Source organism: Neolamprologus brichardi, chromosome 3 (assembly GCF_056152115.1).
Source record: "Neolamprologus brichardi isolate AB-2024 chromosome 3, ASM5615211v1, whole genome shotgun sequence".
Taxonomy (NCBI): Eukaryota; Metazoa; Chordata; class Actinopteri; order Cichliformes; family Cichlidae; genus Neolamprologus; species Neolamprologus brichardi.
Window position 1 is genome coordinate 33,415,942 of NC_142106.1, and position 27,423 is coordinate 33,443,364.

Below are 27,423 nucleotides of genomic sequence, written 5' to 3' on the forward strand. Positions count from 1 at the left end.
GATAAAAAGAAAAAAGAAAGCAAAGGTACCCTCGGAATTATTTTCTGAGGTCGGAACTAATGTGTGTGGTTCTTGTTTCCCCTGCAGAGACGCAGCCCGTCCTCAGTTGCTAAGTAACCTCTGCAGGGGGCGGCTGCTGGATGCTGACAGTTTAGCCGCAGTGAAGCGAGCCGCTCGGCTTCAGACGCATAACTGAACGGGCTTTGACCAGAAGGAGGATGGACGAGGGCATCGAGCTGTCTCTGACCATCGCTCAGATCATCCAGCGGCTCAGAGGAAGCCATTTACACTCTCAGATAGAGAGGCAAGCCAAAGTGAGTGAGCTAGCATGTGGCTAACGACACGGTGCTTCTGCTTCTAGCTCACCTTTAGCTAAAACCACAGCATCCAGGCCACATAATGTCTAAGAATGTGAAGCATTGATTTCCCCATGTCCCCATTGTTTTCAGGAGTGTTTACACCAGCCTGACGTAAAACTGGAGTCTCTAAAAGAGGACGTCCGCAGTTTTCTCAAAACATCAGGTAGCAAGCTGCAAGAAATCTCTTCTCACAAAGTCATAATTAAGCTGTTGTCTCTTGTCTGTTTAGTGATAATAATATTATAACATATAATAATAAATTCCAATGTTTTCCAGGCTGGGAAAGAAAGCTGCAGAATGCAGTGTACAGAGAGCTGCACATGTAAGTGACATTTGGTGTAAAGCTGTCCATGCATGAAGAAGCACTGCACACACACACACACACACACACACACACACACACACACACACACACACAGTGGGGTTGAATTTACTCAAGCATGACAGTCATTGTGTTTGGGCTTTCTCAGCCTCAAAATGATTCAAAGCTAGTTTTGTGCCATGCTTGCGTTTGGTATCACTCTATAAAAACTCATCATGGCTTCAAGCATTCATCCATGTCTAACATGCGCACTTAATTTGAATTTTTTTTGTATCGAATTTGAGCTTTTTCCCGAGATGAATTTTACCAGGATGATAGTAAAATGGTCACCTACTCAACCAGTGAGCTAAACTGATGCCCATAATATCTTTTAAAATAGATATTTTGAAATGTGTTCAATTTGCTTGAGCATAAAACTGTTAAAAAAACAAAAACAAATAGGCAAAACAGAGAAAAATGCATTGGCCTCTTTAAAGTAAACAGTTTTTTCTTGTATATAATAAAAAAAAAAACAGAACTATTTTATCCTTTTTTTTTCTAAATTGGGGATTTCATTTACTTTAGCTTAAAATACATTAAAAGCAAACAAACAAACAAACAAAATGCCTCCAGAAAACAGCAGATGTGTAAGTGTAAATATCAGATAGAGCGTCCTCCACGCGGGCCAGTCGTGCTTATGTGTGTAGTCACCTGTCAAAGGCTCGTTGTGAGCCAGGAAAAATCTCTGCATTTATAAATTAAATAATGTTAGGCTGTCAAAATAAACATTTACATGTACTAATAGCCTCTGTGAGGATATCTGTGCATTTCAGTTTAGATGGAAACTGAATGCTTACACATTAGGGATGGAAAATTTGTAAACCTCTTCTCATGATTAGCTTATTAGATATAGTGGAAATTTTAATTTGTTTTTCCTCCTAGCAAACTAAAGATGCACGGCTCGATCTGCTGAGTCACTGCTGTGTATTGCTGACTAATATCAGCCTACTGATGGTTGCTGATAGACTTCAAAGGGGTTATTGCTTTTTCTATGGAAGATTCATTTTCCTTCACAGAAAAGTAGGAATAAACAAAAATAAAGTTTTCCCAGATTCTATAGTTAAACTTTGGTATCTGCATATGACAGCAAATATGTGACATGTGAAAGTCTGTCTTCATCATCTTCATTATCAGGCACACAGAGGATGCTGTAAAGACACATGAATGTAGTCAGGAATCAGGACACAATCACTCTGTATATCTACAGAGTGAAAAGCCATCAAATACAAATGATTTTATTCATCATGATTGCTAAATTTGATTTATTGACGTCTTTGGGTAAAATTTCTTGTGATATCTGTGTATATGGCTGCTTGACAAACACCCCACAATGCAGTAGGGCATGTTTCTTTATTCTTGATTATATGATTGATTACGTGTACCTCCAGTGAAGGAGATGCTAGCATTGGGAAACTGCTTCAGAAGACCTGGACAACCTAGACCAGAAATCCTGTCTTTGTATCTTTTGGCTTGATGGCGCCAAAAACTCCCTGTTTAAAAATGTAGTACACCGATTATTCCAATATCTTGTAAAGGTGTTGCTAACTTCTAATGGAAAGTACAGTGGTGGTTAAAAGTTGACATCCACTAATCACGGGAATTAATCTCATGGAAATTTTGGGTTTCAGTGACTTCTTTGAACTGTTCTTTTCCAGGTTGGTATGATTGTACAGCATACATCTTAGAATACTTTAAAACAAAAAGTGGGTGTACAAGTTTGAATTAATTTTTAATTTGATCTAATCTACTATGGAAGCCCGTTTCTGGCACACAAAAAACGTATCCATAACTCAAAATTTCGAGTTATCTTTATCAAAATTTTGACTTCATTTTCTCAAAATTTTGAGTTAATAAATCAAAATTTCGAGTTTGCGCTGCCAATCAGTAATCTACGTGAATAACGTAATTTCTTTGTTACCCGGAAGCTGAAGCCCTCAGCTACAAATGCTGCACCTAAGCCACCAGTATTACAGCCGGATGATCTGATATCGTCGTGTTGGTGTTGTTCCTGGAACAACTTAATAAATGTTGTTCCAGGATCAACATTGCAAGTGACCAATCACATTGTTGTAACGTTATTCTTCGTGCCATTCGTGCATTTATGAAATTCCAATGTTGCAAGGACAATATCAATTCTGCTTAGCGTTTATTAAAGGGTTAGGGTCAGGGTCAGGGTCAGGGTCCGTTGATCGGCAAACAGAGGCGGTTTCTCGCAGCTTAAGTACAGTTTTTTGTTTTACGGCGGTTTTTCCCGAAGTCACAAAAGTATGACGTCACAACATTCTGATTGGTCACTTGCAATGTTGATCCTGGAAAAACATTTACTATGTTGATCTGGGAACAACACCAACACGACGATATCAAATCGTGCATTACAGCCAGTCATAAATGCACAAATTGCTGATTATTTTCAGCATGGCTTCACAAATGATGAAATCCTTGTGTTATTAACTAAATCACATGGCGTTACTATCAGCAAACGCACTCTTGAAAGTGCCAATATGTTTGATCTGGTTTTGAGTGCGCATTCCTCTACGCTAGATCCTTCCAGGTAACAAGAAAACGACGTAGATTACTGATTGGCAGCGCTAACTCAAGATTTTGAGTTACTTTTTTTGTTTTTTCATTTTGAGTTAATAAATCGAAATTTCGAGTTATGAATAGTTGTTGTTTTTTTTTTGGTTTTTTTTGTTTCTTTTACTGGTGGATACAGGCTTCCATAAATCCACACAAGTTCAAAGTATACCTGCAGGCTCAAATATATACAAATATATACATACACTCACTTAATCTTTTAAAAAGTGCTCCTAAAGATTCTACAGTGTCTTTTAACTTGACAAACCCAAGGCCTATTAACGAATGATCACTGGTTGATCATTGTAGTCAACCAGTGATTGTGATCGACTACAACTGGTCACTTCTCTTTGTAGCACAAAAAGGATTTATTTGACACCATTCCATGGATTGAACAATACGCAGAGCACTGGGAAAGTCCAAGGAACTCAGTGAAGATTTGAGGAGGAGAATTGTAGATTTAGACAAGTTGGGAAAGTCCAACTGAAATTAGCAGCTACATGCGTGGACAGGCCACATACTTTCTGGAGAAATGTTTTTGCCGTCACAGAGTGGATGGAATAATGAGAAAGTAGGACTACCTCCAAATTCTCCAACTTCACCTGAAATCAACAACGTGGTTGAAACCTGGACACAACTGGGTCTTCCAACAGGGCAAGATCCTAAGAACATATGGTTTTGGAGCGGACAAAGCAAGCTAATGTTAAATAGCTGGAATGGCCTTCTCAAAAATCCGACCTCAACACTGCTGAAAATCTGTGGACTACACTTAAAAGCCAAGAAACCAAGAAATTTAAATGAAATCTACCAGTTGTGCCAAGAAGAGCGATCAAATATCAGCCAGAATTATACCTGAAGCTTGTTGATGACTACAAAACGCATCTGGTCAAGGTGCAAATTGCCATGACACCAGTGCTGTTTTTTAACTTCACCTATATTTACAAGTAGACTGAAGTCACAAGTACCTTCATTCACAGTTGATTGGCTCATTCATGTTTATGTCAGCTGCCTTGCAATAAAATAAATGCAAAGTGTTTGCAGGGCAGTGATGGCAACCTTCTTTTGTGAAGAGTAGCAAATGTTTTCGAGAATAGTCGGGTAAAGTCTTTGAAGTCTTTGGCAAGTCTTTGAAACACATTAGGGGGATAGAGATGATCTATAGAAGACTTAATGTAAACAGAGAGCTGATTATAGAAGCAGACAAGGTTGGATCAAATTAAGGTGAGGCTGACAGTCACAAAGGAAGGATGTCAGGCAGATGACAAAACAGACAAAACACCATCGGGGAGTCAGAGGGAAGACAAACACAAGAAGTCAAGGCAGAGGAAGACGCACAAGGACAAACAATTACCAAAACACAACAGGAAGCAGTTACACGAAAGATGAGAGAAGTCATGAAGAAAAAAGAGAATCCAAGAGACAGTGGGGAAATGATCAAAATCGAAACAAGTAGGAGACTCAATAAAGTCCAGCACCATGACAAAGGTTTGTGCAGAAAGTCGCTGCTTTTTTCTTTTTTTTTAAAGAAAAGGTTTCCAAATAAGTTGGAAATAATGAAGACGTGTGAGTGAGTGGAGCCAGGTTTACTTGCAGAAGCAGAGGGAGAACGGGGTCAGGAGCGTGCAGTGACTCAGAGCGCGCACAACAACACGGGCACGGCTTCATGGAAGAGACTGGTTACGTAACCCAACATCAGACTGCGTTAATGTTATAGATTCATCTCATTCTACACCTTGTTTACACATAAATACAACACGCACAATATAATAACACAATATAATAAAGCTGGTACACTACTATCTATTTAAAGGTGATTAATGCAGGGTTTTTTTTAATTTGGTAGAAATGTTGCTCTCTCCTGCACAAGTTTGGCTCCTCTTAGTGTTATTGGTTTGTTTTGTTATTATTTGTGTTTGTTATTGTAGCTAAAAAGCCATTGTTCCCTGAACGTTAAAGACTAACAATCCCTCCACTGTTATCCACATTTATGCACTCTTTTTATCTGAAATCTCAGTTTGGCTGGAGGCCTTTTTGTGTCTTCCGTAAAAAGCTCGGAAACGTGTGCTGCACTCACTTATCTCGAAGAGCACCGGACTGTCTCTCCTTAGGCTCAGTCTGAAACAAGGACTTAATACGTTGCTTTTAGAGGGTGACATATAACAGTGACTAATGGCTCCTTCTTCTGGCGCTATGTACTCTTGTAGGTGTTTAGATTGGGGTGAACGTTGTTTAACGCTCTGAGACCTTGAATCATTCGGCATGCCCTGAGCAGGCTTAGCTGGGGGGGGCGTGACAGTTGTGCATTTGGAGATGTCTTCTGACTCATCTGGTCTCCATTTGTGGGGCTCTAATGGAGACTGACTGCCTGCTTTTTGTAAAGGGGGAAAAAAAAAGTAAGATTTCCCTTTTGTTTGACAGTTTCCTCCTTTCAGATGTGTTTCTTTTCAAAATAAGATGCTCTTTGTGCCATGACCGGCTTCATTTTTTCCCCAAAGCTGTAAGTGTTTTGTAAAAAACACAGTGGTGTTATTTGTGTGTCAGTCGGCAACGTTGTCTTACTTGCATTTGCTTATTCCAGCCAGCTGCCCCCGAGGCATCCCCCAGCTCCCCCGGAGCATCTCAAAGAGCCGCTGGTCTACATGCGCAAGGCACAGGTCGGCCCGTCTGCTTTTATTTCCTCATTTTCTCCACTTCTCTCTGACTCCTATCATTTTTGTCTGCCAAATTCACTTTTAAATCACTAAGGTGTGCGCATGTGTGTGTCTCTTACACAGGCCAGCTGGGAGAAGCGTGTCCTCAAAAGCCTGAACAGCATGAGCACAGAGCTTGGAGTGCCTCTGGCTCACATGGTAACTAAAACATTGACAATCACAGCCAAGTTTATAGATTTTAGTTTGTAGGGTTTTTTGTTTTTATTTTGCAACATCTTTTCTAGAGATGTTGCAAATGTAACAAATTGAAAACCCTGCATGATTTTAACCCTGAGCCGACTGAGCTATGAGCTGCGGCTAAACCCGAGCAGCTTTTTTAACTGACGATATCCAGACTGTGTTGTTTGGAGTCTGTTTATCAGTTTTACTGCTTGCTTCTGCACAGGCACGATTGTATTTATGACTTATTATTTCGAACGCAATACTGATGTGACATTTTTAAGACGGGATGTGCGGCATTTGTTTGTTGAAATCTTGTCTTTCCGCCTGCTCCACAGAGGCCCGCGGCGGAGCAGAAGGAGCTCACCAACAAATGGAACGAGATGGGCACAGATGAACCAGGTCTCAAGACACTACCCAGGAGATTTGGCCTCGAGCAATCTGCCTTTTATGATAGATTAGTGTTGATGCGTCCAGGAGCTGCTGTATTTATCGCCAGCTTAGCACATCTCAAAACCAGATCTGCCACTTCCGTGTTTGCTTCCTAAGCTGCGCTAATGCAGCCAAGGCTTTCTAAGGCACTCGGGCTCTGTAACATCTGCATAGCGCACAGTGTAGCTTTTTGCAGAACACACGCTGGAATTGTGCTGCCAAGCCTCCCCATAGACGACTGAGCCTGTGCTATGAATTCATTTTTGTTGTTTAAAAAGAGTTTTTATTGTTGTCAGAAGATACGTACCACTTTGACTTCAGGCCACCGCGTTTACAAAGAACACCCTAATCTCGTGTCCTAACAGTGCTATCAGTGCTCAGTGGTGTATAATAACATTTAGGATGTGCCGTCCTTCGGCTGTAAACATTTTGGATCGTGAATCTAGAAGCTGTCCAGACTCCTGGTAGGGAGATAACCAGCAGCACCCCTTCCTCTCGTCCAAAGCCTTAATCCGGCCTTGTTCTGAGGATGACACAGGACTGGAATTTACTGCGGTGCTATGAAGACGGTGGACAGAAGTTCCACTTAGAGCTGGCCTTTAATGTGCATAGATGTGTGTTTAAGTTGAAGTTGATAAATTAAGTTTGCAAAGAAATGGCTTTTTTGACTTCTGTTACATAACGCATTGTAAAGATTGTTTACGTGTTTATATCGCTGCAGATTTGAGTCGCTTCAGGCCTGTCTATGCTCCGAAAGACTTTCTGGAAGTAAGCACATTCCTCGCCTTGTTTTTTACTGCTATTATCAGGATTGAACTCCTTTATGTTACATAAATGCTGTCTAAACAGGTCCTAATCGGTTTGCGGAACCCCAACCACGATAGCAGCGAGGACATCAGCGTCAGGAGTCACTGGGGACTCATCCAGGTTCCTCTCAATGTCAGGGACATCCCACACCTGGTAGGGATCTGTGTTCCTCCCCACTTCACTTCACATGTTTGTGGGTCATGGGGATTTGGAAAAACCTGTGAGCGGGATCAGACACCAGCAGCTTATTCAAAGGATAGCTAACATCACTCCAATTCCTAAGTCTCTGGCTGCCAGTTTAAAGGCTTATTAGCTGTTTCTCAACCTGAATATCACTGATATTCTACAGCAGTATTGCCCAGAGAGGCCTCTTAGCTCAGTGGTAGTGGTGCCCAGAGCAAACTCTGAACAAGGGGAAATAGCTTTTTGTCATTATGCAGCAGTGAAACTCCCTGACTGCTGTTCAAGCTATTAAATCCTGACTAATAGCTGTGTTGTTTATCACTTATTTTCATAACTCATTGTTTTACTCGTCTTTGTTTAACTCATCACTCTTGCCTTATAAGCAAAATATAAAGAAGTCATGGGTGTCTCAATAATGTCTCTTAATATATTTCTTTTTCTTCAATGTTTTGTGTTTATTAATAAAAACGTCTTGCATTGAGGTAGAAGTGTGTTCTTTGAACTGAAAGAAGAATAGATTTGACATTTATTCATGCGTTTTGTGTCTGTTGTGTTAAACTCTCAGAGAGAGGCCTACTCAGAGCTGAACCTGACCAGTGGACAGATGGGGATTGATGACCACGCACTCATCCATCCAGGTATTACTCCTTTCTTGGAAGGAGAAGGATGAGAAGACTGATAACAGATACTTAGCTTGGTAGTTATCATGCCCTAAAAGACATGTTCAAACTGTAACGATAACATGCTGGTGGTTGTAGGGTCAGGAAAAGAAGCTCCGTGTTACAGCGCTGTGTCAGCCGTTTGGCAGAATCAGAGGCTCATTAGTTTTAAAAACTTCCAGAGGACTTTTTGTCCTATAAAATCCATAATTTGTAGGCAAGCTTAGATCTGAATAATTACAATTATCACTCAGCAGCATTTTAATACCAGACCTAAACACATTTCTGGTTGTGATTAAGAAAGAATACTCTAGAATAAATGTGTTTACCTAATGAACAGAGGGCTTTAATGGTGTATATACCACAGGGACTTCATATCAGTCCTTGTTCCTTTCTTGTGCCACAAGGGCCGTCTGGGATTTCTCAAACAACATCTCGGTTAAGGCCACATATCGACATTGTTACACTTTGGTGTTCAGGCTTGAAATAGAATCCAGCATGTCTGTTTGTAAATCGAGCAGATAGCACCACTGATGAATCTGTTCTTTCTTTCTCGTTCCTGTACAGACTTGTTTGAAAACGAGTATGTGCAAATCGGAAAAAAAGGTCAGTGTTTGGTTCTTGTTTTTATTCCTTTTTTTTTTTTTTTTTTTTGTGGAAATGGTTTGTTGAGTTCTATTTTCTTCATGAGATTTTGTTCATTGTACACTAAATTACCAAAAGTATTTACTCACCCATCCAAAATGACTGTATTCAGGTGTTTTAATGAACACTTCCATGACCACATGTGTATAAAATCAAGCACCTAGGCGCACTATACACCTCACCTAGGTTGAAGTGTATAGTGCGCTGAGGTCGCCCACTTTTGCAGAATCAATAGTGACGGACCAACGAACTTCATGCGGCCTTTGATTAGCTCAAGAACTGTGCATAGAGAGCTTCGTGGAATGGGTTTCTATGGCTCAGCAGCTGCATCCAAGCCTGACGTCACTAAGTGCAATGCAAAGAGTCAGATGAAGTGGTGTAACGTCAATGTGGTGTGACTGAACCTTCGGATGGACGATTGGTGGAGGGGTCATTTTAGACAATTTCACGCTCCCAACTTTGTGTGAACAGTTCGGGGATGGTCCCTTCCTGTTCCAATATGACTGCACACCAGTGCACAAAGCAAGGTCCATAAAGACATGGATAAGTGAGTTTGGTGTGGAACAACTTGACCGGCCTGCACAGAGTCCTAACCTCAACCCAATAGAACACCTTTTTGGATGAATTAGAGTGGAGGCGTGTCTGACCTCCAAATGTGCTTCTGGAAGAATGGTGAAAAATTTCCATAAACACTCCTAAACCTTTCGAAAAGTTTTCCCAGAAGAGTTGAAGCTGCAATGGGTGGACCGGCATCATATTAAACCACATCGACTAAGAATGGGATGACCCTCAGACCCTTCATTTATGCGCGTGAAGGCAGACAGGTGAATACTTTTGGCAATGTAGTGTAAATCCACATCCTATTGGTCAAGAATGTACCAGTTTGTTTGTCTTTTGGGAAGGGAAGGAAGGAAATACGTGTCCTTTCAATGAATATAACATGACATTTCTCTTAAGAAAACAACAAAAAACAAGGATATTTGCTTTAAATTCCATTTTTGCCCATACATTCCTCTATGCTAAGTACAAATATGTAGCAGCTTAAGTGTCCTAACAGGCAACCAGGAATGTCATTACCTCGTCATTTTTTAAGACTTGTAAAGTATAACTCCAAATGTGACACAGAAACTTGATGAGCAGACAGTCTTGTTTCTAATTTTTGTATTTAAGAGCCTTTTTATGGAGATCTTTTCAAAACTAATCTAATTATATCAACTGTGACCCATTTATGGAAGCCCCAAAATAGGCACAAGAGTTACAAGCAGAAAGTGTGATTCAGAAAGAGTCCTGAGAAGTAGTGCTGTGAGATATTGTATGTTTTGATCTAATACCAAGAGAAAATACAGGGCTAGTACTGCCACTACTAATATTGATACTTTTAACCTACAACCTGCGTCTGTCTCTAAAGGAAACCATGTATCCATCCTATCTCAGTAGTACTGATCCAGTACCAATGCCAGCGTTGTATCAACAATATCGATAATTGGATCGATGCGCCAACCTCTAACGGGAAGTATTTGTGTGACTCAGTGAATGGCTGCCACCTCTGAGTGGAAGCACGAGCATTCAGATTGGTAACACTTTAACTGTTAGCTCGTTGCTCTGTAACAACACCACCTGTATCACGGGCAAAATCAGATATCAGCCAACAAGAGTCTTACAAACACAGGCAGTAGTTTATTTACACAACCACGACGCCTCTGTGCCTAAGCTGCGCCTCGTGGTCCAGACGAAGGAGTAAGTGCACTCGAATACGAAATTTAGGAAACGAGGAGCGTGTTCGTTTATGTTATGACTGGCCAGCACCTTAAGTCAAGAGCTGTGTGTTTTTGGCTCCTGTCACAACAGAGATTTAGGGCAGAATGGGGAAGTTGAAGAGTTTGTTTCCAGCATGTGCCTGAGTGATTTCTTGGAAAGCTACGCAGAAATGATGGGAATGTCTTTGTTAATATTTTTGATGTTTATACACTTTTTTGAGGAGAAAAACATCCTCCACACTCAGTCTTTTCATTTTTGTGCTACTTGTCGAGGATTCTTGCAGAATTCTCAATAAATGTTGAATATTTTGAATATCTTTGTATACAGTCGTGAGCCACCCTTCATTTATTTGTTTTTGCTAGGACAATAGGAACGTCTTATGTCAGGTCTTTGCTTTATTTAAGATTTCTTCAAGCTCTTTAAGGACATGACTTTCAGATACTTTTCATCTGCTTTAGTTATTTTTGTTTTTTTTTAGGCCTGCTACTCTTTTCTCCTCCAGTTGTTCATATACATACATGTGTTCTTCCTCCAGTCTACTGTTTTACCTTCATATAGCCAATTGAAAAAGAAAGTAGACCCTCTTTTAATTCTAAGGTTTTAGGTATGAGGACTAAAGCGTATCTTCTGGTCCTTAGGAGGACTTGAATGAATTTAAATACAGCACAACAGCACATTTTACACTGTGTCATTATTTAACAGTAACTAAGTAATTTCCAAACAATCTGAAGTCCATCATTCAGCAGTGAGAAAGATTATTCACAAGTGGAAAACATTCATGACAGCAGCAGAGCTTCCCAGGAGTGGACGCCCCAAGGCTGCAAATAACTGGAGAAATCCTCTTCTCTATAAAAAGAACATATCAGCATGGCTTAGGTTTGTAAAGGTGCATCTAAACAAACTTATGGAACAATGTGCTTTGGACAGACGAGACCTACGTGAAGATATTTAGACAGCATATCGGCACAAACACCTCATAACATCTGTCAGCACGGTGGTGGAGTTGTGATGGTTTGGGCCACAAATAACATTCGTGTATTTACATTGAATGTTAAGACGTACTCTTACAGCAATTACAAATACCGACACAAATCCAACTCATGTGTAGAAGAAGAATACATCATTTGAAATTCTTGCTTCTGGAATATGACTAATTTTTTTTTTATGTAATCCATTATTATCTCTTGTATTCTTCTGTCATTTAGTCTGTCAAATGTCAGAAATGTGTCACAGTTAACCAGATTTGTGATTTTTTTTTTTCACTTCATGAATTTTTTTTAAACCCTCTTTCTGAATGTTTCATGGGGAATAGCCAGGCGAAGGACGCCTGGTCCTAAGGTGAATAACAGATGTGCAATGCACCCGTTCTCTGTTTTGTCTTTATGTCTCTTGTGTAGTGGTTATGGAGGAGGATAGCGCAGCAGCACAGCAGTACAGCAGGCAGGGCTGCCCCACCGGGCTCCGGGCAGACCTGTGGGCCCTCATCCTTAACGCCACAAACCAGCCACAGGTATAGTACACTGTGCACACACACACACACGGCCGAGTTGCACTCTGGTGGCCACCGTCAGCTGGCTGTGTTTGCAGTAGAGCAGCCGTGCACACACAGCTGCAGTGATTCCCAGAGGGCATGTTTACTACAAGGGGAAATTTTCAGCTGCGTCCATATTCACGCTTAACGGTTTGGAGCTGAAGGGCCGTTGGGCCTCAGGTGTATTCGTTTCCCTGGAGAACGGCACCAGGATCAAACACTTTGCATCCTTGCATTTATACCGTGCACTAAAAACCAACACATGATGTGTAACACCAACTGAACTGCAATTTCTGCACTAGACAATCCGTGCATTCGCTGGTGTGCTGCTTATCGGCTCGCTGGGACTGTTTGTAGAAACGTTAACATAATCAGATGCTGGGGGGTGTAGCACAGTTAGCACAAACAGCGTGGCTGCCTGTGTGTGTGGCAGAGGTCTGTGTAAACGCTGCAATCCAGAGTCTCATGTTGGTGGCAAGTTGCAAAAACAATGCTTGTGATTAAGAGATTGATTCGTTAGAGAGAGCTATGTGGGCAAACCTGCTGAGGTCTGGAGAGTGTTAGCACAGCTTTGGATACCACAAGGGCAAACACATTAAACAGTCACAGTTGGTTAGTTACAGACAGGATAAATGTGGCTGGTGCAAAATTGTCTGCATTGTGTATATTATGAATTAGAATTATCTTTCAGTAGATCTAATATGAAGACTGTAATCTCTTCAGTCAAATGACTTGGGTGTTGCTTTGATAAATGTTAAATAGTCCCAATCTAATTTTGAAAACAAGTTTGGGACGCGGTGTAATTAAACTAAATAATGCAAAGTGCAAATCATTTAAATCTTATATGTAACTGAAGAAGAGTACACATTAGCTTTGTAAACAGTTGTTAACAAGATCTGTGATGGTGTGGTGGCGCATTTAGTGCAAATGGCACACATGCACAACTGTGGAGGTGTCATTGATGCTGAAATATAGACATTTACAGGCCATTTTATTAGGCACACCTGTTCAACTTGTGTAAATCTCGAATCTCTTTAATTTCTGCCAATCACACGGCAACGGCTCAATGCATTTAGGCAGCAGATGTGGTCGAGATGAACTGCTGATGTTCAAACCAAGCATCAGAATGAGGGAGAAGGCTGATTTAAGTCATTTTAAATGTTGCATGGTTGTTGGTGCCACAGCTGGTCTGATTATTTCAGAAACTGATGATTTTCTAGGAGTTTCCCCACACAAACGTCGCTAGGATGTGGAAGAATTTGTCTGAAAAAGGAAAAATATCAAGTGAGTGGCAGTTCTCTGCCTTTGGATGTCAGCGGAGAATGGACAGACTGCTTTGAGCTGACAGGAAGACAAAAGCAACTCTACAGTCACCAGATCTCAGTTTAATAGAGCCCCTTTGGGATGTGCTGGTGAGCTGCGTGGTGCTGTCATGTTAATATGGACTTAAATCTCTGGGCAATGTTTCCAGCACCTTGTTCTTCCCCTGAAGGGAGGAAGTGTGCAATCAGTTTGTTTTGTCTGTTTGTTAGCAGTCTAGCGTTCAAAGTTTTCAAGATATAATTTTCAAATTTTGTGTGAGGGTAGATGCCAATAACAGCTCGAGCTGATTTCGTTTTGCTGAAATTCTGTTCAAGGTCAGAGTAAAAACTTTGTATTACCCACAGTGTTTTTGGGATCATCTTCACAACAATATATTGGGCCTTGGCGGACATGAGTACCTAGGTGGGCTAAACATTTGACCAAGGTCAAAGTTGATCTTGAGCGCTAACACTACTCAACACTATTGAGTAATATATCATATGATGGAGCACAGAGAGAGCTTATTATTTTTTCAATATGACGCTCTACAGCAGGGGTGTCAAACTCAAATACACAGTGGGCCAAAATTCAAAACTGGAACAAAGTCGCGGGCTAACGTTAATATTTATTGGAAAAAAAAAATCTTCCTCCAGATATAAGAATGAATCTTTTCTTATGGACTCAAACAAGTTTTGCTGGAAAACTGAATATGGAACAAGCAAAGCTTAATGCTAAACAATATATATATTAGCTGTATAATACCAGTAGGCCAGCTCTAATAGTAATTTGGTATGGCTTCGCGGGCCAAATGTAATTAGGCTGCGGGCCAAATTTGGCCTGCGGGCCAAAGTTTGACACCTATGCTCTACAGGGTGACGCCATAGCAGGCTGACATCACCATAAAAACATCAAAGTTTAGTATTTATTTACAACAAAACAAACCGGTATACACAACACACTTTGTATTTATGCTGCTGAATCAGACTCTATAAACAGCAGGACTTTGTAGTAAAAGCCAGGCTGCATCCCTACTTCCTGAGTGCTGGTCATAAACATGCTCTTTTTGTGATCCTATTGTATCACAGTTTACCATTTTACACCTGATTTAACACAGTGAGATATTTTGTAATTGTTTTATCCTTTATTTTTAAAGTTTTGTAGAGTGGTGTCCAATTCAGATCTATTTCACTATCCACGAATCTAACCTGTAAAGTGAACTGCTGTGACCCATGTTTCCACTCCATACCAGCAGGACATATAAACTTGAAGTATTTTAGCAGAAGTTGTCAGAGCTATCTTTTGCTGACGCTGTCCATATTACCACAGTGTTTTCAGTGTCCTCGCTCAGCTGTCAAAATCCCAGAAACATCTGTTTTTGCTCTCACTTCACTGCCGATCATTGTGTAGGTGCTCTTTCTTTGGTCCATTTATGATAACCTGTCTCAAACCGGAGGCGCGCTTGATTTTAACCATGCGGTTGGAAACACGTCACCTCTGCGCGAAGCCTCGTTCAAACCTGCTGTAGTCACAGACAGAGAAAGTGCATAAAGTTGACTTAGAGGGATCTGTTAAAGAGAGTGAGGTATATTTTAAATAATAAATGGGGGGAATATTCTCGTTACGTTTGCGATGCGATTTATGAATTCTGGATGTGAAACCGCCTGAAAGTTGACATTAAACATGTTGGCTCTCTGCTGTTTCAGGATGTGATGCATTATGAACAGTTAAAGGCAGGAGTCATACAGCATAACCTGCTGGTGGACAACCTTATCTATAAGGTAAGTTACATTGTCACTGTGCTCATCAATAATCTGTAACGTTACGTCATTCTGAGATCATTTTAATTTCAAAACGTCCTCTCCGACAGGATGTGAAGCTCACCGCCAGTAATGACGACTACTACTTTGTGTTTGAAGATTTCCTCTATCAGGTAGGGTCTCTTCTCAGTTTACTTACCATACCAGGAGTTGTGTTTCAAAAAATGTTGTGACCTGAGCTCAAATATTAATGAAGTGCTTGCTTGGAACTTGTTACTGTTTAGCATTTCAGCATAGTTAAAACTTTGTATCTGTTGACATGTTTCTAACTTCTATCAACAGAGTTAAAGGCTTGAAACCTGCCCGTGGCCTCCCTTATCAATTTGTTACACTTATCTTGTTGTACAGTTCAGTTGTTTACACTGTTGCAGATTAAACAAAGTCATTGTTGTGTCTTCCATATTCCTGTGAGATAAGAGCTTCTACGTCACCCAGAAACCGATTGCGCCAAACATTAAAACTCGTTTTAGCTAACTGTCACTTAATAGCAACGCTCATCTTTATCTGCCTTACTTGTTCAGCACAGATGCGGATACGACCTTGTATTAATAGCTTCACTGGCACTCACTGCTCGGTTTCCCTTTAGTGCTCAGCTGATAAATACTTGCATGTACTGGGCAACCGGTTTATTCAGCGACTGTTTGCCCATCATGCTCCCTAATGCTTAACCGATGAACACATAGGTACATGAACAAAGCTACAGTATTCCTGTCAATGTTGACTAATGTTAAACTCACTAGGCAATGAAATAATCCACGTATTGTTGCTCTTGAGCAGCTACGTAAGCAGAAATTACTTCTTGAGAACACGCAAGTTTAGAGTTTTCCAGAAATGTTATGCCATATTATAAAAAAGCCACACAATGAATCACTGTCAGTCTTGGATTAGTCTGCCCAGAGACTGGAACTGAACATTATTGAAGCAGTGTGGCATCATCTCGACAGAGAACAGAACGAAAGGCAGAAACTTCCAAAGAAGAGCTTTGAATGTCCTTCAAGATGACTGGAGAACTATTCTTGTAGACTACTTTGTCACAGTCTGGCAGTGGCAGACTGTATGGATTGACAAAAAGGCTCACAGACTCCAAGGACAGGGAACAAAACTTGAATGTTAAGAAAAAGCGAGCCGTTTAATGAGGCAGGTAACAAAGGTACAAACAAAGGGCAAACTGAAGCAAAACTAACATTAACCTAAACTGGGTGAACTAAAAAGAAGCATGAAAAAATCCTCAACACGAAACTTGGCCTGGATGCAACAATGCATGGAACTATGATGTGAACAACAGACAACCTGACTCCAAACAAAGGAGGACTTAAGTACACAGAGAGATAACGAAGGGATGGGGAACAGGTGGGAACACAGATGGGACAAATTAAACCCAATGAGACAAGGGGAAGCAAAACTAGATGCACTGCACATAGGACAGGGACCTTCACAATAAAACAGGAAACAGCATGGAACTCAGACATGGCAACACAAACTTGACAACATACAACACGCGACATGAAACATAAATGGCGAGAGAAACTTAGATACAGGGGTAGAAAACACAAGGAATCTAATAAACAAATGAACTTAGCTAACCTAATAACTTAAACATAAACATCAAAATAAACTAAAACTTAAAACGCTGGGTCCACAGCCCCAGAAACGTGACATACTTAAACAACAAGAAAGCTCAGTTTTCAGGCTGTGTTGAAGAATGAAGGTGGTCATACCAAACTCTGTTTTTCCTTCATATACTCTATTTCCATGTATATTTGGAGGTTCAGTAAATCAGTGCAGCTATTTCCCTTTTCCATTGTAAGATATAAAGAATTGAGGGTTGTCTCGAGACATTTGTACTGAACTTTATACGTCTGGAAAAATCCACATCAGGTCTTTTGGATAAACATATATTCACGTGACATTGTTAAAGTCATTAAATTGACATTTAATACAAAAATGTAACTGTCTTGATTTGAGTTTGGATGTTTTTTTATGCTTCAGTCAAAGACTTTCCACCACAGCACTGTTCTAATCATACAATGTGACTGCACTGATGAGACTGCTTTATTGTCTGTGTGTAGAAATGGTGAGGGTATGAAAGCTGATTATATAGAAGTCTCAAAAACTCACAAAACTCATCTCATCTAATGTGATAGACTTGGCATTAGAGGGTAAAAGATGGCTAAAATGCATTTGAATTAGACCTGAGAAGTAGTCCCACAGTGACATCCCATCAAATAATCTCAAAGGTCAAGCAAACCACGATTTGCTGCAGTCCTCATCCGCCAAGTTAATTGTACGAATTTCTGGTTTCATCTTTTCTCTAGAGATTATTTTTCCGCGCTGATTCAGCTTAAGTGGCTACAGGAAATGAAATTTGTTCGCAGAAATATATAGAAGTTGGACTGTAATGGAAAGATCTCTCACTCATGCGGTCCTTTTGTGAAACAAGCAGCCACTTAAGGCTCGGTAACTGCCTGCTTCAGTACATCCTGAAACCCTGACCCCAGATGTTCTGCTTTAATAGATTTCTTACCCAAGAGGAATCAGGGCCACTCAAGGCCATCACCAGCACAGAGCAGATAAGAGTATTAACTGCCGTCTCTTTTATCCCCGGTTGTCAGGCGGGGATACTGTTACATATTAGGAACATATCCTATATACATCCCTCATGAAATTTAAGCATTGCAAACCTTAAATCCACTATCTGATACCATCATTTTTAATCAGTTCATGAAAATGTGTCTTACTCCGTGTCCGCAGTATTTAACTCCACCCCTTTTGTCCTCCCAGGTGTTGTTGTGTTTCTCCCGTGACACGGCCGTCCTGGAGCACTTCAAATACAACAGTGCCACACCTCCCAAGTCATACATCCAAGGTGAGATTATTAGCTAAGGACAAATATACACAGTTACTCATCTCTTCATGGCAAGAGGCCAGAGGAATGGCACTTCACACGTATAACATGGGTTCTCATACACCGATGACTTTGCATGTTAGCTGTGTTTATTTCTTTGAACCTGACCTAAGACGAGTGTGGGATGCAGAGGGGTGAGCATGTCTGTATGGTCAGTAGTCTGTATTTTCCAGGTCATTTGAATAAATGCCATTATTGAAAAACAAATCAAAACACTGTTAAATGTATTTTCACTAAAATCCTGGTGATTTTATTTTCAAGAAAGTCAAAATCTCTTTGTTAGCTGCTACAATTTTTTATTTCCATGATAAGCCTTGCATGTGGTTAAACTGACTAAAAGATTAGAAGCTAATGTCATTGCTTGTCTGTCTCACAGGGAAAGTGGGAGATGAGGAGTGTGCTGTTGTTTATCCTCCCAATGGTGAGCTTTAATATTAATTCACATGTTCTGGTAGTGTTATTTCTCTGTTCAGCAATATTTTATGTAACGGGCCAAATATCTATTGAGGGAGTGATTAACTATAAGAATAAAAAATGAATAACTGAAGACGGGAATTCAACATATACCTGTGGTAAAGATAACAGCGAGAATTACAAGTGAAAATATGATATAATTTTACAAAATGTACATGTAATAATATGCTAAACAACCCAGCCATGCCTAAATGTATTTTATTACACTTCTTCCTTTAAGTCACTACCTCACTGCAGACTCAGCTCATCTACATGTTAAATTAGAGAAAAGTAAGATGGCTTTGCTAATGGGATTAACTTTCCTATAGCTACCACTCTGCAACTGGTTGCAGAGTACACAGTTTTACCTAGCATCCAGTGGTTGTCATGGGTCATGACCGGTCTCTAGGCCTGCATTCAGCCAATGAAATTGTTTTCACTGCCAGCAGCCACTCACAAATAGCTATTGAATACACACGTTTTTCCCTAGTGTCCAGTAGTTGCCACATGGTTGCCAATTGGTCTCTTGGCCTCCCTGTGATTGAGACCTAAGCCGATTATGTTAAGCACTACAACATGGATCCACTATTTCCAGCGTATTCCTCCATGATATTTTGTACAAACTGAGTACAGTGGTCCCTCGCTTATCGCGGGAGTTATGTTCCAAAAATAACCCGCGATAGGTGAAATCCGTGAAGTAGCCAACTTTATTTTTACAATTATTATAGATGTTTTAAGGCTGTAAAACCCCTCACTAGACACTTTATACACTTTTCCTCAAACAGGCATGAACATGTTCACACTTTTCTCTCTTGTTTAAACTCTCAAAGTTCAAACCTTCTTAGAAAAATATGTCTTATATAGAATGAAACCAAACACACCCGCGGTTGCCTTTGACGGTGCAAAATGTTTCGTCGACATTGTTGTGTATGTTGGGGAGAAAACTTACAAACACACAGTGCAGCACTTCAGAGTCACACTGCTAGAGATCGAAGATTTATTTAAATTTGACAAGCTGAACGCATTCTGTACTGGACAGGAGACACGGCATGGGATTGATTCACAATGGTCTACTGCCAATCAGGACGCAGAACACAATGCGCTGTACTACAAAAAAAAAGCATGCAAAATTGCACCAAAACAAATCTGTGAAACAGCGAAACCGCGAATGGTGAACCGCGTTATAGCGAGAGACCACTGTAGTGTGTTTAGGAGTTTACCAGTGATGTGTTCATCAGTTTTTGTGTTTTTTTTACTGTTTGTGTTATTAGGAACTGAAGTGAAATACAAAGTACTTTTGGATGTTTAAACTTCCTTATATACTTTGTCAGTGTTCTACATTCTGGCAACGGTGTGTACTCTTATTTAGTATGGCAGCTAGGCTCACATTGCCCTGATCTCTAACCTATAAATCCATGAAAATAAAGACGATTGGCGCCATTTGTTTATCAAACCATCTCTATATAGTTTAATATTGTCGTCACCGAATGCTTTTCTTCACGTTAGATTGAAAATCTTATATCTTATATCATCACAGGGGACAGAAGCACAGCATTTACACAATTATTCACACATTCAAACAAAAAAAGTTTACCTGGAGTCTAAAGTCAATATGGCTTGTCACGCTGAAAATGTAACTGATGTTTATGTGTAAGAAATTTACTGACTTGCATATCTTTTTTGAACAGGTGTGATTCCTTTTCATGGCTTTTCAATGTACGGTGAGTATGTTTGTGATTATGAGCGGTACTCTTGCTGCTTTTTCCAGAAGTGAGACAGTATAAGCAGGATGTGACAGGGAGTGTGTATTTGAATTTCTCCCACAGTTGCGCCTTTGTGTTTCTTGTACAATGAGCCTTTCAAACTGTACAACGTATTCAGGGAAATGTACATCCGATACTTCTTCAGACTGCACTCCATTTCCTCCCACCCCTCGGTAAGATTTTGTGTTTGCTAAAAGTCAACATCCAAACGTTCTCTTCTTCTGACTTCATGCATGTACTTCATGTGGTTTCTCGTGTGCTCCTGCAGGGTATACTGTCTTTGTGCCTGCAGTTCGAGCGGCTGCTTCAGACCCACCTGCCGCAGCTCTTCTACCACCTGCGACAGATTGGGGTGCAGCCGTGAGTAGCACACTCCACACTGTGGTCCAGTGTATCTCACCAGGAACATGCGGCTAGCAATGCTATTGAATAATTAGCTTAGAATAACTTCCTGTCCAATCAATCCCCGCTGTATCCAGTCCAAAACCAGTTTAAAAGTGTGCTTGGGATCATTGTCCCATTGGTTAGTTTTAACGATCTAGTGGTTGCCTGTCCTCTTCTTTCATTATGCCATCCACTTTGTGCAATATACCAGTACCGCTGGTATATTACACAAAGTGGATATATATATATATATATTATATACAGCCCCAAAGCATTGTGTTACCACCACCATGCTTGACAGTCGCTGCAGTCTTCTCACCTTTACTCTTTCAAACATACATCTTGTTGTGGCTAATTGTTTGTGTAGCTCAGGGGGTAGAGCAGATCATCTGCTAGTTGGAATGTCGGTGGTTTGATCCCTGGCTGCTAGTGTCTGCATGCCAAATATCCTTGGGCAATATCCACAAATCAACCATCAGAGTGTGAATGTTAGATGCACTTATGTAGAAAAAGCTTTGAAAAAAGTGCTTGTGTGAATGGGTGAATAAGGCAAGTTTTTTAAAGTGCTTTGAGAAAGAGTAGAAAAGCGCTATATAAGAACCAGTCCGTTTACTAAATAGCTCAATCTTTGTCTTGTCTGAGCATAACATTTTTCTCCAGAAGGCAACTGACTTGTCCAGCTGCAAATTTCAATCAAGTTTGAAGCTTGTTTTTTATGGCGTTATTTTTGTGCCACTATTTTGAGCGCACATAAAAAATTTTTTGCAGGTGCAAGTGTTGCATTTTGAGGAGAAATTTATTTTGAGCAAAGAAAAGCTGAATTTGAGTGAACAAAATTCATTGCTGCTTGCAAAAAATGTATTTCAGTGTTTGCTATTATCCATACACACACACAATAGCAGCCCCTCTCGCTCAGGTTTTGCATTTGCGTTCGCTCGCAATGTGTTGCTCGCGCTCTCAACATTTCTGCCTGTGCGCGTTCAACTCTTTCTTATTACTATGTGCATATTAGTATTGTACAGCACTTTGGTCTACCAGGTGTGTTTTTAAAGTGCTATATAAATAAATAAATTATGATGATGGTGACCGTTATATTTGTGCCACAAAACCAGCCAATCTGATTGGCTGTTTTGGTCTCCAATCAGCTCGAAATTACAAAATGCAGTATCCCAGAATGCATTTTGTCCAAAAAAACTCAAATGAGGTAGTGGCGGAGGAACAGAGAGTGGCGGAATTTGAAATATTACTCTTTCTGAGTCACAAAAGAAACTTTTAAGATATTTTCATGCGAGAATGGTGCTGTGTAAACTTCAAATACCTGCTTGATTTATCAAGACATCACATATTTGCAGTATTTGCCATACTTTTTTGGTGGGTACCCTCTGAGTCCTCGAGGAGATAAAACTGGTCACACTGTGGACAGGAATGCTGGTGTGCCAGCATTTTCCAATTCATGGCAGGCTTGACCTTTGGTGGTTCCTGGGTTGTTCCTGAACATCCTGACCAATTTCTTCATCTGAGGATTACACTTTTGGTCTTCTTCCATACCCACATCAGAAAAACTTGTACTTCAACTCAAAAAAACTTGTTTGAACTGATGATCTTGGAATCTGCAGTTGTTTAGAAATCCAACAGACTTTCGCAAATTGTGTAAATCTACCATTGCCTTTCTTGGATCTCCATAGAGTTATTGCACTTACCCAATGTTCTGAGTATTGGTCAATCCAATGAGTGCTGTCCAATAAATCCTTTTGATATTGCAAAGAGAAACTACCAGTTGTAGTCAGTCAAGATTACTAATGAGAAGTTAACAGACCTTGTCAAGTTAAGATACTCTTGAACCTTAAGCACCACTTATGAAAAGTTAAGTGAGTGTATGAAGCCAATATCTGTACTATTGACCCTGTGAGAATTAGAGTGCATCCAGTTCTTGTTTTTTTTAAGTCGTTAAAGATGTATACTGTACAATCATTCCACCTTGGAAAAGGAATAAGTCAAAGAAATCCTTAAAATCCCCAAATTAACATGACATTCACGCCCATAATGATTGTATTTAAACTTCATGCATTCAGTCTTAGTTGCTTTATGCAGCATGACAACTGGCATTAAAAGATGGAGCATCACATTTAATTTTCCCCACTTAGCCTGAAAAGCTCGGGGTATTGTTGTCACCCTGCCGGCTGGTTGGGTCGGCACTGGGCAATGTGAACATGATAGTATAAGACTGAAACAACATAGGATTTTCAAATGAAGTGGATCTACTAAAAATCTCAGGTAAGTTCAAATGTCTATGACATTGATCTTGAGATCAAGGTCAGAGGTCAAGTTGAATGAAAATCTTGCATTGTTTAAGGTATGCAGCTAAAATACTAGTAATGCGTCTTTTCATTTTATGACCACCCAGCAAAAATGGCATCAAAAAAGGGTTTCAGTTCCAAACAACCCAGCACTTTAGGATGGAAAAAAGGAGTCTGAGATTTGGCTGTGCTGGCCCACAGAATATCTAATCTGTGCAAATTTAAACACAGGATCTAAAAAGCTCTTTAAGGTTTATTATGACAATGTTGGTTTAGTAGATTTAACAAATGGAGGGTGAATGGGTGGATGGATGATTTTCTCTATACATTCAGATAAGGACAAACAGTTACAATTAAGGACGAAACCAAATCACAGTGCTATCATGCTACTGAAACGTGTGTTAACACATGGCTCTGGTGTAACACAACCATACATGTGAGTGATGAAATATCTATTTAGACCTCATGGTAATTACATATAAGGTTAAACAGTCTTCTTAACGTAAAGGGTCTTTGTTCTCAGCCTGGTGGTGAGGAGGTAAAAGCCTACCAGGCCAAAGGGGTGGAGTCATAAAGACTCCTGGGTTTCCAACAGATTGACAGGATATGATGTATACTGGTGTGGGGAAGTTGGAAAGGGGTTTTAACAGTATATGTAATAACTATTCTGATTAGTCACTCCAGGCACTTGGGTTTCAGTGTTATTTCCATGGCAATATAACATAAAAAAAACTATAATTCTTACTATCACAAAAAGTGACAGTGTTTTTAGTGGTTTTTATTTATTATAATTTTAGTATTTATTATTCCTGGTTCTTACGTAGACATTTTCCTTTGAATTGATATAGTAAATAAAGTCACTAAGGCTCATATGCACTTCATTAACCTCTACAGAGACCTGGAAATTGTCTTCTAGAGCTTGTACTTCCATGAGATTTGTGCCATCTACAGATTGTACTGCCAGGAGGCTGAGTGGTAGCTCTGGCGGCCACCGGTTTTTTGGTTGGTTTTTTTTTTTGGTCTAGTATTCTTGTGTGTTCCTGTTTAGGCCATCAACATTCGATGTTTGCCTATTCGTATGGTATAAAGACTTATAGTTATCAGCTACTCCCATCTAGTGTTGAATTACTGGAATTACAGTCTTAGTACTGATTCGGGGATTCAGGGCTGGTATTTTACCCTGAGTTGCTTGCTAATATGACACATTTGCACAACTGTAGCCATAAAATCAGTTTACAAACAGATGTTTTTGTCTCTAGGTTGCGTCTAGCCTTTAAGTGGATGGTACGGGCCTTTTCTGGCTACCTTTCCACCGATCAGCTGCTTCTTCTTTGGGATCGAATCCTTGGATATGATTCACTGGAGGTAGTTGCAGGTAAACAACTGTAACATGCTGGTTTCGTCTTTTTTTTTTAATTGTAATGCCCTCCATGCTTGAGTCTGATTAGTTCTTCCTATCCAACTCCCATCCTTCTATTCCAGTTCTAGCAGCTGCTGTGTTTGCCTTCCGGGCCGAGAACCTGATGGAAGTGACGTCGCTGGCTTCAGCCGAGGTACATGTGTCTGTTATATTTGACTTGTACTTGTGTGTGTGCATTTGAAACTTTTGACTTCAGTCCCTCTCCCTGTCCTCCTCACATACTCCTGGAAGGCTGTAAATAGCCTCTGATGATCATTCAGTACCAGTAACCCAGTCATCTGAATGCAGATGTCTGTAAAAACCCCGACACTTAAGAACCCTCACCCTCTTACCCCGCCCTGTGCACAGCACACCAACTTCTTCATCCAAATCCCAGCAGCACTTAAAAGGAGATTTTGTCATTAATTTCAATTATTGCTGGAGGTCTTGTAACAAAAGATCAGCTGCAGAATTATTATCACAGCTTCGAATTAGTCAAATAAACAGCTAAAAGATGAAGAAGTGCAGCCTGCGGTGACTCCTGCACTGTCGCTCGTGTTGCCCCGTTACACTAAATGCAGGTCTTTAGCATGTTTGTACTGTACGCTCCGTCCGCTCCCGAAACCAGGAGCAGACCATACAGTGACTCCCCTCCCTCCAAGGGGTGAGGCTGGGGTTAAACTATAATATGATGCATGAGACCGGCACTATTTGCTTGCTCATTTACCACCTGCCCCAGTAGAGACAAGATATCATAACACACTGCTCCTTATATTATATATTTAGAACCTTGGGGCCTGGATTGAAATTGTAAACCTTCTCTCTAAACATGATATGCTCCCTAAATTTAATCTCTCACTGACTCCCAAAAGGACAGGGTGGGGAACGGTGTACTCTTAAGCAAGGATTGTCGGTTCCCAAGGATCCTGCGTCATCATTATTATGCGTGTCGGATCTGTGTGGTTGCATTTTTTTGTCTGTTGAGAAGTGGGGCGGGGGAGAGGGTGTGCTTCACACAGGTGAGATGGGGAATGAGGTCAGAATTCTTATTTGTGTTTTCTTTGACAAACTCACTGCAGGCTGTCCTCGCTGACCTTTCAACTCTGAAGGTCATGCCGCTCATCCAGGTCTTTCTGTTTGCCACGGCCATGTGAGGAACGCTGACACGGCAGCACGGGCCGTGTTACGCGCATACCATCGCCGGGAGGGATAAAGTGCCACTTAGCTACTACGCCACACCCGCACCGACATGATTAACGGTCCGATTAACAGACGGTTCAATTCCACACCGCATCTCGCACCGCATCCCAAGAAGAAAGTGGAAGCCACCTTTAGCACATATGCACCGTAAACTGTAAATATCGTGTTATGAGATGCTGTACAGTATATAAGCGTAGACTACAAACTAGCAAAAGGCTAAGCTGGCCTCCTTAAGCCATATGCTCTGCAGGGAAGAAGACACGCACACACTCGCAGGCAGCAGCGGTTGGATCAGCTCATTAGTAGACGTGTTGCACGAAGCAGCGATTGTATTGCGAGAGAGAATAACAGTAACGTCTCCAAGCTTGGCTAATGAAACGTTAATTAGCGCATGCAATTTATTCCGCTCTGTGGCTCCTGCTTGTTACGACGCTATTAAATAATGCCGATGCAGATGAACGAGGAGACCGGGACGCCCCCAGTCTGCACCAGCATGTTGAAAGAAAGCCACAAACTGAATTACGCTGTTGCTCATATATACAGTAATTAGAAGCTGCTGCGTACGTACATGGTTTATTGTATAAGGAAGGAAATGCAAATCACTGCACCCTTAAGAGACGTTTAGCGCCTTCAGTGCCAGTATTTAATTTACACCATTGTCTGTGCTTTATTAATGTATTTAAATTTTAAATAATGTACTTAACTCCTGAATGTATTCAATTATTTATGCAGTTTTTTTTTAAATTCAGTCAAATCCATTTTTGTCTGTACTTGGGTCAAAGTATTCTCTGCCAGTCAGTGTCAAGATCGTGTTGAAGGTGTTTTTTCTGCACCAGTTTTCAAATAAAATCTAATTTTGGTGAGTTTCTTCCTCTGTGATCCTGTAAAGTCGTGAATTATGTCGACCTCTGTGGGGTTCCTGCTTCTTTGGGACCAGTTATTTGGACATGCCGTACTGTAATCTGGACTCTCACCATAAGTCATTTGAAGAGAGGGCAGAATGGGAAAGTGACCAGGAAGCAGCACCGAGGGACCCGGTTGCTCTCCCTCCTCCTACATGCGGCATCTGCTCCATTTCTCCTTGGTCGCTGGCTACTCTCCTCCCCTCTCCCTCCCTCCGCGGGCTCGTATCGAATTATGCTGTTCTTCTCTTTCGTCTCCTGCTCTCCTGGCCTCCGCTGCATCTGCCACCTGTTTACTAGGACTCCCACGGCTCACTCTTTTATCAGCCGTTACACCTCCTTTGGCCTCCCGCAAGTCTGTTACTCTTGACGAGCATCACCTGCTGCTGTAGCTCGCTCACGCAGCAGTTCCTCCTGGTGGCTAAAGTGTTTCATTGCAGGGCGGCGTGCCTTGTGTCCGTCAACATCGAGGCTGGCCGCCGCTGAAAGATTTCTTGTTGAGAGCCGTATCAAGTACAGTGGGCTTAATAAGTGTTTGGACAGCAGCATGAATTGGCTCTGTGCTCTTGTTACTGCTGATATGAAATGACTCAATATTTATGGGGTTAGAGTTTTAGGCCATGGCCACTAAAACAGCCTGCCTTACATTCCACTGTGCTAGACCGCTTGGATTACAATTCCATACAATAAAAAGCTTATTTATAAGCCTGATGGAAGGTGTCACAGTTTTCTGACAACAAAAAGAGCAATGAAAGAGTATGATATGCAGAAGCATGTCATTCTGAGTAAATGTGGAAATACTATCCTGGGAAAAATAACATG

At 40.8% G+C, this 27,423-nt stretch overlaps 1 protein-coding gene across 1 annotated transcript; it reads left to right on the forward strand.

Moving 5' to 3' along the window:
- The first annotated feature begins 118 nt into the window (after positions 1 to 118).
- Positions 119 to 26,716, forward strand: tbc1d19 (TBC1 domain family, member 19). The gene is made up of 21 exons (XM_006801710.3): positions 119 to 314; positions 450 to 522; positions 636 to 681; positions 5,873 to 5,948; positions 6,069 to 6,143; positions 6,503 to 6,566; positions 7,318 to 7,364; positions 7,446 to 7,556; positions 8,152 to 8,224; positions 8,813 to 8,851; positions 12,046 to 12,158; positions 15,185 to 15,259; positions 15,349 to 15,411; positions 18,080 to 18,164; positions 18,580 to 18,624; positions 20,345 to 20,377; positions 20,483 to 20,592; positions 20,688 to 20,779; positions 24,360 to 24,475; positions 24,583 to 24,653; positions 25,579 to 26,716. The coding sequence occupies exons 1-21, from the start codon at positions 219 to 221 to the stop codon at positions 25,651 to 25,653; spliced, it is 1,578 nt and encodes a 525-aa protein (XP_006801773.1). The 5' UTR covers positions 119 to 218; the 3' UTR covers positions 25,654 to 26,716.
- The last annotated feature ends 707 nt before the right edge of the window (positions 26,717 to 27,423 follow it).

Coding starts and splice junctions, on each gene's coding strand:
- tbc1d19 (XM_006801710.3), top strand. CDS start 219: ATGGACGAGGGCATCGAGCTGTCTCTGACCATCGCTCAGATCATCCAG. Junction 523..635: donor CAGTTTTCTCAAAACATCAG/GTAGCAAGCTGC, acceptor AATGTTTTCCAG/GCTGGGAAAGAAAGCTGCAG. Junction 24,654..25,578: donor CGTCGCTGGCTTCAGCCGAG/GTACATGTGTCT, acceptor AACTCACTGCAG/GCTGTCCTCGCTGACCTTTC.